The sequence below is a fragment of the Ranitomeya variabilis genome, chromosome 4 (genome assembly GCF_051348905.1).
Source record: "Ranitomeya variabilis isolate aRanVar5 chromosome 4, aRanVar5.hap1, whole genome shotgun sequence".
Classification (NCBI taxonomy): Eukaryota; Metazoa; Chordata; class Amphibia; order Anura; family Dendrobatidae; genus Ranitomeya; species Ranitomeya variabilis.
Window position 1 is genome coordinate 457188404 of NC_135235.1, and position 12186 is coordinate 457200589.

Genomic DNA, 12186 nt, shown 5'->3' on the forward strand with positions numbered 1-12186 from the left:
ACAGCTTAGTAATGGAGAGGCGACTATAAGACACCTATCCATTACTAATCCTATAGTTATATTGTAAATAAACACACAGCCAGAATAAAGTTCTTTATTTGAAATAAAAGCAAATAACACTTTTCCTTTTTTATCTAAAAATAACAAACACAGTTATGCTCACATAACTCCTATTCCATTGAAGCTCTCGTCTCCTGTAATAAAGCAAAAATAAAAAACAACCATATCCCTCACCTGTCTGTCATTATGTCCCATACCACAGACTTTTTCTCACTGTGCTGAGGTCACTGTAGTTCAGGTACCAGCTGGAAACGCAGCCAAGACAGTGATGTGAGCTGTCTTCAGCACCTGGTGCCAGGGAACAGCGCGAAAGGTACAGCTGATTCCCAGGCGTCAGTATGTGTCACACTAATGTCATCTATGTGTCATCAGTGTGCACATGTGTAGAACATTTTGTGATCCATTCTGCTGCCGGAAACACTGACTTCTGAAAGAGCCCTTAGTGAACTCAATCATTTACCAAAGTTTCGCCGAATTTTGCAGATTTATAGGAAAAATGCTTGGTAATCCAACACGAATTCAAATGTGCAACGATCGTGCCGAATTTGAGATTGGCGAACGTTTTCCGAACAACTTTGCTCATATCTAGTAAGCATATCATGGTGTAGGCGTATGATCATGTAGGTACAGTATATGACTATGTAGGCATATGAAGAATTAGGCATATGATGGTGTAGTCGTATGATTATGTAGGCCTATGAACAATTCCAGTAGGTATATGATGGTATAGGTATAGGATGGTGTAGGGGTATGATCATGTAGGTATGTGAATAGGTAGATGTATGAAAATCTAACTAAGCTAAAAAGCATCAATATAGTTTTCTGAGGCTGATATAGCTGTTAAGGTCTTGAGAACATTGTTTTGGTAGTTTAACATTGTTGTAGATTTTGTAGATTGTAGAGTTTTATTTCACCATGAGTACAAAACATTGCCAATACTGTGCCATAATGGGAACTTTACCTGATTTTGCATAGTATCTCTTAAGGATGATGCGATTTGATCATCAAAAAGGTTAATGAGCCAACTGTAAGATGGAAGACAATTGAAGGTCAAATTACTTAATTTCTATATCAACCCAAAAAGCTTATGGTGGCTTATATATACGGAATTATATTAATACCCTTCACCAATGAGATCTCAGCAGATTCTTGGCATGATATTTTCATATGCCCAGATGCTGGATTTAAGGTTTCAATAAAATATTCAATGTGTCACTGATGCCTGGATAAATACTATTTGCATCCATAATAACTAAACATGTTGTGGACCTAAGAGGCACTTTGGGCTCCTGATCCACAGAAAGCACAAAGAAGGTTTGGGAACAAAAGTCTAGCAAATGCTACTTTAGATACTGAGAAAAGACACCATGGTCCTGTTTAATCAAGACAGACCTTTTGCCCGTCACTGGATGAATCTGTGCCAAATTCACTGTGTTTCTCAAAATAAATTGGCACATCTTTCAAATTCAAGAAATGTACTCCAGAGTACTTCTATGGTTATTTACGCCTCTATTTTGGCGTAAAGTTGATGAATCTCTTGGTGTCTCTCTGTCTCGTCTCCTTCCAGCTGAGCTCCACTGAGTTTTGTGACATGTCAAGCAGTTTTATACCAGAAAACTATCAACCACTGCTTGCTGAATTAGGGCCCATACGCCTTTCAAGATGGAGTATATTCTTGAGCTTTTGTATGACTCTAAATATTTTATACACCATTTAAGGTGTTTTCGGCTTTATAAAATATAACAAACACAGCCTTCAATCAGCTATACCCTAGCAAACATGTAGACACTAATTTTAATTTAAATAAATTCTGTTACTGCTGATATCTCCCTCCCTTGTCTATTACCCAGATCAGGCTACTATGTGCTAGGTCTTTGCATGTGCAGTATACATACAGCTAGCTACCCCTCCTTAAAATGGGATGTAATTACTAATGTCCCCTCTAGATGGCAGTACTGAGAAAACTCTGGGGCAGTTAGCAGTAGTTGTAATATCTTGACCAGATCACTGACAGAGCTCTCAGTCACTAACCGCGAGCCACAGAACAAAACTTATCATATAAGTAGACAAATATATCTTACTAGATGTTTCCAGCCAGCTAACGCTCGGCATGCTCATTGCTATCTAATTAACGCTGCTGGTGATTAAACAAAAGTAAATAATGACAACATTCAATAGCACTTATGCAGGTGGTAAATTAACTTAAAATGAAGTTAATAACAATAGTGTGGTGATATGTTGGGGGGTGGGATTATGTGTGGTGATGAGATGGGGGCGGGATTATGTGTGGTGATGTGGTGGGGGGGTGGTATTATGTGTGGTGATGGGGTGGGGGGGCGGTATTACATGTGGTGATGGGTTGGGGGGCGGGATTATGCGTGGTGATGGGGTTGGGGGGCGGGATTATGTGTGGTAATGTGGTGGGGGGTGGTATTACGTGTGGTGATGGGGTGGGGGCGGGATTATGTGTGGTGATGGGGTGGGGGGCGGGATTATGTGTGGTGATGGGGTGGGGGGGTGGGATTATGTGTGGTGATGGGGTGGGGGGGCGGGATTATGTGTGGTGATGGGGTGGGGGGGCGGGATTATGTGTGGTGATGGGGTGATGGGGCGGGATTTGTGGGTTGCAGGATTGTGTGTGGTGATGTGGTGTGGATTGTGTGTGGTAATGTGGGGGGCAGGATTATGTGTGGTAATGTGGTGGGGGCGGGATTGTGTGTGATAATGGGGTGGGGAGCGGGATTATGTGTGGTGATGTGGTGGGGGCGGAGCTACTGTGCAGGGGGCGGGATTAGCAATTAATCACGATGCCTCTTATATATATAGATTTTATATTAGTAAGATTTGTATATTTGTAAGGCCTTCAGCCAAGATTACACACTACTTACTCAAGTCCACCAGAAAAATGCACTTGCATGTCTGCAATGTTGGCACTGCAATCAGATGAAGATATCGTGGGTCGACCAGAACCATCGCTTCCTAAATCCAGGCCCACAGAAACTGAGATCCCCAGTACCCTTAACTCAAAGTCACCATCAGACGATCTATTTGTGAAAAAATGAAAAAGTACTCACAATACTATTAGAGTCGGAACAAATAAAGTCAAAGCTGGGTAAATTAGAAATTTAGCATTCTGGGAAATCACAGTGACAAAAGCTATTGGTGCTTTGATTCATGATCATCCAGCTTTTCTGAAAACTGCATAAGATTTAAAAAGTTCACAGAAGAGGAAATCTCAAATGTGTATACTTCCAGGGAAATACTTTGCACACGTTCGTTGGTTGTACATTGCATCCATGAACATTGCAGGAAATTATTTTACTATGCATGTATCTAATATAACGTCTTAGAGTTGTACATAATGCCACTGTCATTGATTTCATGAACGACTGCTATAGGAGCAGGTTGGTAGTTATGGCAATGCACAGGTGACATATGGGCAGACGATATCCTTGTGCCGTGTCCTCTCTTAGTGTTGTTGCCACCACTCTTCCTAATCAGGCCGGTCCCCTAGAAAGGAAGCCACTGAAGGAGATTTCCTAGTGCAGTGTTTCTCAGCCCTAGTCCTCAAGAGCCACCAACAGGTCAAGGTTTCAGGATATCCTTAGTATTGCACAGGTGATAATTTCATCATCTGCTCAAGCATTAATTCCATCACCTATGCAATACTAAGGAAATCCAGAAAACATGACCTGTTGGTTGGTCTGGAGGACACTGGCCTAGTGAGAGATAATCCCACACTTAACCATAGGTTGTAACTGGTATTACAGTACCTTTTTACAATACTAATAGTGAACACTATGTCTTACATGAACAGATACCGTACACCCCATCTTCCATGTACTTCAATGTAGGCTCCAGAGATGGAGAGTTTCAGGCCAACATTGGGGAGGAGAGTGACTTGTGAATTAGGTAACTGGAAATTGGTTATGACCATGCTGCAAATGAATAGTGAAAGGGATTAATTACATAGGGTTAGAAATCTAGATAGAGAATATTACATTGGACATCAAGATTTAAGGTTTAATTGAAGTGAAACCCAACCAATTGGTGCAACAGGCCATCGTACCATTTCTAGTCCATAAACTGTACAAAAAGTAAATCATTAATTACGTATAAACAATGAATGGCGGAATCCAACAGGTTTTTATTACACAGTGGAACATGGACGGAATAAACATTAAGGCTGTATGCCCATAATAAGTTTTTGATGCATCATAAACGCTAAGTCTTACAATTTCAGCAAAGTGGAAGGGATTTGTAGAAATCTCATGCACACTGTGCTTTTTTTACTCCACGTACACTGACCTGTGGAATTTCAAATCCGCAACATGTCAATGTTCTGTGTGATATAGGAGGTAAAGAGTGAACATTGGTTCCATTGTTTATTGGCTGTAATTATGCAGCCAACTCTTAAGAATTGGTTGTGAATAGTGATGAGCGAACGTGCTCGGATAACGTCTTATCTGAGCACCCTCAGGTGTTATCCAAGTGTCTGGGCCTACTCATATATTATGTTTGTGTCCCTGCGGCTACATAATTTACGGTTCTTAAACAGCTTCAACACATGTGTGGATTGCCTGTTTGTTAGGGAATTCCCACATGTGTTCAGATTGTATAACAGCCGCAAATCATGTAGCCACGTGGACACAAACATAATCTACGAGCACACCCAAGATACTCAGATAACACCGGAGCATGCTCGGATAAGACGTTATCCTAGCACGTTTGCCCATCACTAGATGTGAGGCTATAATACGTGAATGGCCAAAGTAAATAGTGATTACCTACAGAACACCAAAATTATACCCAGGCAAGTTGTAATGGGTGGAAGAGAACAGTTTTATGCATTAACTTGCTGTCTTTGGGTGGAAGCTTGGTGGATCTGACCTAACTAATATATCTACTTATATTTCATGGTGTTTGTGGGTACTCGTTCTTTATATAAGGAAGTGAAAATATCTATGGTTTCTGTTGACATTGTTACTGATGTGTATGCATTTTTTGAAACATTACACAAGAGCATGAATTATTGCTCAAATGTATATATACGGTAACTAAAGATCACCTATTGATGTTGTACTTTACATTTCCCAGAGCTCCAACACTGTAAGATCCTGAATAATCCGGGAGCCGAATAGTCGAAAGCTTCTGCTGTAGAACAATAATTCCTTGTTGACGGGCTGTAATGAAACACAGGTCTCATATTACATGAGTGTACGTTTAATTGTAAAGTGCTGCGGGATATATTGGTGCTATATAAGTAAAATAATAATAACAATCATCATTATTATTATTATGAGTGTACACGAGGCAAAAAAACTAGTGCAAAAGAACAGTTGAACCCCTTAGTGACGAGGCCAAATTTTTCAAATCTGACGTGTCACTTTATGTGGCAATAACTCTGGAATGTTTCAATATATCCAAGCGATTTTACACAGACATTATACTTTATGTTAATGGTAAATTTGGGTCAATATATTTTGCATTTATTTATAAAAAAAAAGTTAGAATTTTGAAAAAAAAAAAGAAGTAATTTCCAATACTTCAATAATTATGTCATTAAACCAGATAGTCATACCGCACAAAAGCGTTAATAAACAACATTTCCCACAGGTCTGGATTACATCAGCACAATTTGTAAAAAATTTTTTATTTTGTTAGGATGCTAGAAGCTTAAAACTTGCAGCAGTAATTTTTCAGTTTTTCAAGGAAATTTAGAAAAAGGAAGTTTTTTAGGGACCTAATCAGTTTTGACGTGACTTTGGGGGTCCTATATGTAGGAAACCGCACAAAAGTGATATAATTTGAAAATGGCATAAATCAACCTATTCAAAACTGCTGCCAGGTAGTTTATTAACACTTCAGGTGCCTTTCAGGAATTAATTCAAAGTGACACGACAGAAAAATGTTATTTTTTTACCACCTAAATGTTGCTAACATCCGAACGGGCCACTATATCTGGTAAAGTCTATGGCCATGAATTGCCAAGACCACCATCAGGACCACACAATCAAAATCTCAGGGTACCACTAGGGTTAAAGAGAGAGCCCCCACACGCTGTTACCATCTGGATGTCACTATTGACAGCAGAATTTAAGGGGTTAAATAGCGATGGTTGGTGCCAACACCAATCATGACTGAGGCAGCAGGGTGTCATCTCCACCAGGCAATGCTATTCACTTATATCTCAGGTCAGTTAGTTTTAAGTCATACTGGTGGTCACTAAGGGGTTAACCTCCCAAGCTGATTCCATAATTCAATTTCTAGTGTGAAGTAGTGACCTGGTTATCAGTCACATAACTATAGGAGGTCCAGGTGTTACAATTACCCCAGACCTATAAACAGGTCAGTTTTTATTTGTGGCCCTTTGACCCAAGACCATCTTCCTACATGGAAATGATGTAGTGACCAACACAGATACTTCAGGAAATCAGGATGGAAAGTGTCATGATTACATCCTCTCAATGACAGCAGAAACTTGCCGGTTACCTATTTGATGGTGGTACAGAGCTTGATGGTTCCACATGGTCTTTCTTGCTGTATTAGACCACACCACAGCTCATTTACAAAGGACACAAATGCGATTACAGTCTCAGGCCATAGCAGCAATTAACATCATAAGCTCCAATCCCTTTCACTTTAGGGGGCACTTGCCCACCATCTAACTATAAAATACATATTGTTCGTCCTTTCATATCAGCAGTATTATCTAGCGACATGAAGATCTTCAGATCTTACTATGTGCTTTTTTCAACATGAAAACACAGGAAAACAAAAGAACCAACCAATTATGAATTACAGGGAACCTGCCACTTCCATAAGCTCTATTTACCTGCAGGTATACAGATAATATGCAGGTAGACAGGCTCCAATTTATCAAAGTAATTTTGCCAAAATTCTGGCATAAATTGCTTTGAAAAGTTGCAAAATTTTGCAACTTTTGCTGTTGAATTTTCTCTCAGCCCTGCCAAAATGGGCAAAGCTGGGGATGAACTGGAGAGCGGAGGGAGCGTGATGCTATAGCATGTCTAATCTATGACGAGCTGCAGCATTCTTTGAATTAATCAGGAGCGCCACAGTGTTTAAGGGGGACCTTTCATCAAGTTCTAAAGCTGCCCAGCTGCTGATAGCACAGCTACCAGAAGGAAATTAACTTTTACCAAGTTTTTAATGTTGAACCGCGCGCGATGTAATAATGGTTGCTGAACGGAATAAATCATTTTTGTTTTTATTTCTATTTTTTTTTGGCTCTCCATTGCAGAGATATTAGCAATGAAAGTATTGGCGCCTAATAAGTTAACTTTAATCAAGTCCAAGTAGATGTTTTTCATACTGGTAGAAGAAGTACACACCCCATGAAAATTCCGGCTTTCACCTAACTAAAGTTATCGGTTAGGTAGCCAATACTTTGATTGCTAATATTTCTGCAACAGAAAGGCGAAATAAAAAGAACAAAAAACATTTTATTCCGCTCTGTAGCCACTATTACATCCCGTGTCCAGCTCAACATGAAAAATGTGTTTAAAGTCCATTTCTTCCTGAGATCTGCAATTCTAGTGCTGGGGTGTGGCAGCTTTAGAACTCTACTAACCTCTAGATTAACTCCATGTCTGCAGGTTTATAGCACTTGGGGACATAACAGGTCCCCTTTAAGATAGAGACAGATTGGCATGTTATAGTTAAGAAAAGCAGACAGTGTGGCAGTTATGAACTATAACCACCACTGTCCTCCCTTATTAGCTGTAAAACATTGTGGAGACAATAGTTTATAGGAAAAAACAATGTGGACGCCATGTAACAAAAGAGGGCCATTGTAAGGGGAGGGCATATTTTGTGCATGGAGAATAATGAGGAGAAATTATCTTTTCAGGGGCTCAGTGTAGGGCAGATGTTTTATTCAGGAGTATTATATTGGCACTGTTATTTTTAAGGTCACCATGTTGGGATGTGCCAGAGAAGAACGGAGAAAGTGGAAGTCTGCAGAGATGAGCGGTGGATGTGAAAAGTCATGGTATCCAGTTCAAAACCCTTACTATGACGTACAAAGCCATCCACAACCTGTCTCCTCCATACATCTGTGACATGATCTCCCGGACTTACTTACACGCAACCTTCGATCCTCTCAAGATCTCCTTCTCTACTCCCCTCTTATCTCTTCTTCCCACAACCAGATACAAGACTTCTCCCGTGCTCCCCCCATACTCTGGAACTCTCTTCCCCAATTCATCAGACTCTCGTCTACCATGGAAACCTTCAAAAAGAACCTGAAGACCCACCTCCTCCGACAAGCCTACAATCTGCAGTGATCCTTATTCTGCTGAACCGCCGCATGACCAGCTCTACCCTCTCCTAGTGTATCCTCACCCATCCCCTGTAGACTGTGAGCCCTCATGGGCAGGGTCCTCTCTCCTTCTGTACCTGTGTGTTCCTTGTATTGCTCATGTTTATTGTGCTTGTCTATATTTGCCCCTTTTCACATGTAAAGTGCCATGGAATAAATGGCACTATATAAATGTATTATAATAATAAAGTATCTGGACAAGATGGAGAAGAAAAGAAAGAGAACAGCTCAAATCAGAGAAAATGTCATCTATAAGGTACCTGGATGTAAATGTTTATTTGTGGTTCCTCTTTGGTCTGCAGTCTAATGATGGCTGAAAGCCACAACTTCCAGTACCTTCTTGCCATTTTTAAGGATATGCTGTGAATTGTAGATTCATGCAATTCAATTTTACATGGGCCTGACCTTGCAATTGATTGCTGTACTCAGAAAATGTATTCATGTAATGATGGTGGTTCTGGTGATGTATTTACAATATGTACTGATGGTGATCCTAGTGATGTATTTATGTACTGATGGTGGCCCTTGTTATGTATTTATGTACTGATGTGATACTTATGGTTGTTCTGGTGACGTATTTCTGTACAAATTGTGGTTCTGGTGATCTATTTCTTTACTGATTATGGTTCTGGGGATGTATTCCTGTTCTGATTATGGTTTTGGTGATGTATTAATGTACTGATTATGGTTCTTGTGATGCAATCCTATAATGATTATCGTTCTAATGAATTTTGTACTAATGGTGATTATGATACTATATTTATGTACTGTTGGTGGTTCTGGTCATGTATGTCTGTAATGTTGGTGGTTCTAGTGATGTATTCATATACTGTTATTAGTTCTGTAGCAATTTTTCATGTAATAATTCATAACATATCAAATAATTGTCATGCACAGTGTAGGAAAGGTTAAGTGCAACACGAAGGGATAAGGGAAAGTAAACCAAACACTATGGAAAGGGGGAGTGGAGACCCGAGACAGATCTAATGTCACCCTGTCTGCCCTATTGTCCCTATATAGATTCCGCATCTATCGCCAAGCAGGATACCGAATTCCTGCCTGATCCTGTTGATAAGCCCTGCACAGAGAAGGACAGTATGAACACTAGTCAATCCCCACTAAAGCTAAAGACAGCTAGGATACACAGAACAAGGGGAAACTTAGCTTGAGTAGACCCATGGAGAAATACTGCTGTCCTTCAAATTCCAAAGAGGATGCTGGCCGACAGCTGCAGCTCCAAGCCTCAACAAGTGCACATAGAAAATATCACCCGCAACTCCCAACAGGAAGTTGACAGTTATAAATACCCAGATCCAGGTGTGACCATTAGAGCCAGGGGAGGTGGCCACTGAGTCCTAGCATCAGAAGGAACAGGCAGAAGTCTGCAAAGCAAACTGCTGAGACCCTCTGCAGCCAGATGCATTGAAACGGTCTGCATCCTCTGACGCATCCGTGACAATAATGTGATACATGACTATGTTTAAAAAATATTGTGCCATCGCCAGCACAGTGGCTCAGTGGTTAGCACTGCAGCCTTGCAGCGCTGGAGTCCTGGGTTCAAATCCCATCAAGGACAACATCTGCAAGAGTTTGTATGTTCTCCCTGTGTTTGCGTGGGTTTCCTCTTGGCACTCTGGTTTCCTCCCACATTCCATTCTATCTACTGATAGGGAATTTAGATTGTGAGCCCCATCGGGGACAGTGATGATAATGTGTACAAACTGTAAAGCGCTGCGGAATATGTCAGCGCTATATAAAGATTATTATAATTAATAATTATATTAAGTGTTACTACATCTGTATTTACATTAGGAGCATTAATGATAACATTGAGCAATGTATCATACCCAAAATTAACAATGTTTAATATACTCAGTGTCAGTATTCGGTTCTGCTTGGCAGTTCCAGTGGTCATCACATGATCACTAATATGTGATTTTTATACTTACATTCAGTCATGTGCTTACCAGCTTTTGCCTGCCTGCTTCTATAGTTTTGCACTGAACAAACACTGAGAAAATTAGGAAGACCCATGTATCTGTATGCAAATGGTTGTGGAGTGTTGTGATGACATTTAATTAAATCACTTAAGATGTGTATATGAGGGGGCTCGCCAACCTGAATTTTTGCCCTGGGTGCAGGAAAACCTAGATTTGCCTCTGCACTGTGTTTGCAGCATGTCCATATGACATATATTTCTTATAAAAGTCTTACAACACATTTATTATAATAACACAGGGCCACACTGCCTGACCCACTATCTTGTTAAGGGTCATAGTTATTTTTATTTTTTTTATGGTAGGAGCCAACATTACTTTTCTGCAGCTAAAAAGGCAAAACTAGAGGCATAACATAAGATAACAAATAATACCCTGAATAACCAGTTACACCAGTGGCCTTAAACAATTCAAGTATGTTTTTCTTGTGGGGGTAGTGGTGAAGTCACGATTATTTGGTTCTGCAAGTCACATCCCTTATGGCTTATTCAGATGAGAGTTATTTTCAAGTTTCATTAGAGCTTTTGATCAGAGTTTCATTAGATTTTCAACAGGGAATTTGTTTGATTTAAATTTCATCACTTTTTCTCACATGGGAAGAAAAGTTTCTCCAGCTTCTCCTTTCAATCTGTGAAAATCGGACAGCACATCCGATTGGCATCTTAGTGCTGTCCAATTTTTTTCACAGATCCGTAGACTTGCACTGTCCAGATTGATTCGAAGCTCTGAATAATATCAGACAAATTTCTGTGCTTTTATGGGAACCTCTCGGTAATATTTTATTCATTTTATAGGAGGGGAAGATAGTGCAGATAGAGACCTGGGCACAAATAAGGAAGTTGGGGGTGGCGGTGGCATGGGGGGTGGGGTTAGAACAGTTAGTAATTTAAGAAAGAATAGAGGTACAGAGAGGAACATCAAGTGCATGTATACTAATGCCAGAAGCCTCGCCAACAAAATGGACAAATTAGAATTAATGTTTTTGGAGCATAATTATGACATGGTGGGGATATCTGAAACATGGCTGGATGAGAGCCATGACTGGGCTGTTAACTTGCAGGGCTATAGCCTGTTCAGAAATGACCGTACAGATAAGCGAGGGGGGGGGGTGTCTGTATGTAAAATCGACCTTAAAACCCATCCTGCGTGATAATATAAGTGAATCTAATGAAAATGTAGAGTCCCTGTGGGTGGAGATAAGGGGAGGGGGAAAAAATAATAAATTACTGATAGGGGTTTGTTATAAATCTCCAAAAATAATGGAAGCAATGGAGAATATCCTCGTAAAGCAAATAGATGAAGCTGCGACTCAAGGAGAAGTCATTATTATGGGGGACTTCAACTACCCTGAAATAGATTGGGGAACAGAAACCTGCAGTTCCAGTAAAGGTAATTGGTTTTTGACAACTATGAGAGACAATTACCTTTCACAACTGGTTCAGGACCCAACAAGGAGGGGGGCACTGCTAGACCTAATATTAACCAACAGGCCAGACCGCATATCAAATATAAGGGTTGGGGGTCACTTGGGGAATAGTGATCACAAAATAATAAGTTTTCATGTCTCCTTCAATAAGATGTGTAGTAGAGGGGTGACAAGGACACTAAACTTCAGGAGGGCAAATTTCCAACGGATGAGAGAGGATCTTGGTGCAATTAACTGGGATGATATCCTGAGACATAAAAGTGCACAAAGAAAATGGGAGACATTTATTAGCATCCTGGATAGGACCTGTGCACAGTATATACCGTATGGGAATAAACATACTAGAAATAGGAGGAAAC

At 40.2% G+C, this 12186-nt stretch overlaps 1 protein-coding gene across 2 annotated transcripts in view; it reads right to left on the reverse strand.

Moving 5' to 3' along the window:
• LOC143765194 (bactericidal permeability-increasing protein-like) overlaps window positions 1-12186 on the reverse strand; it is a 65951-nt gene that overhangs the window by 38626 nt on the left and 15139 nt on the right. For both annotated transcript variants that reach the window (XR_013213338.1, XM_077251625.1), the window contains exons 2-5: window positions 5129-5243; window positions 3870-3998; window positions 2949-3104; window positions 1022-1085 (exon numbers count right to left, since the gene is read on the reverse strand). Coding sequence is in view for 1 of the 2 variants with exons in the window: in XM_077251625.1 (XP_077107740.1) it covers window positions 1022-1085; window positions 2949-3104; window positions 3870-3998; window positions 5129-5243 (464 nt within the window). In the remaining variant the exon portion in view is untranslated. The remainder of the gene's footprint in view (window positions 1-1021; window positions 1086-2948; window positions 3105-3869; window positions 3999-5128; window positions 5244-12186) is intronic.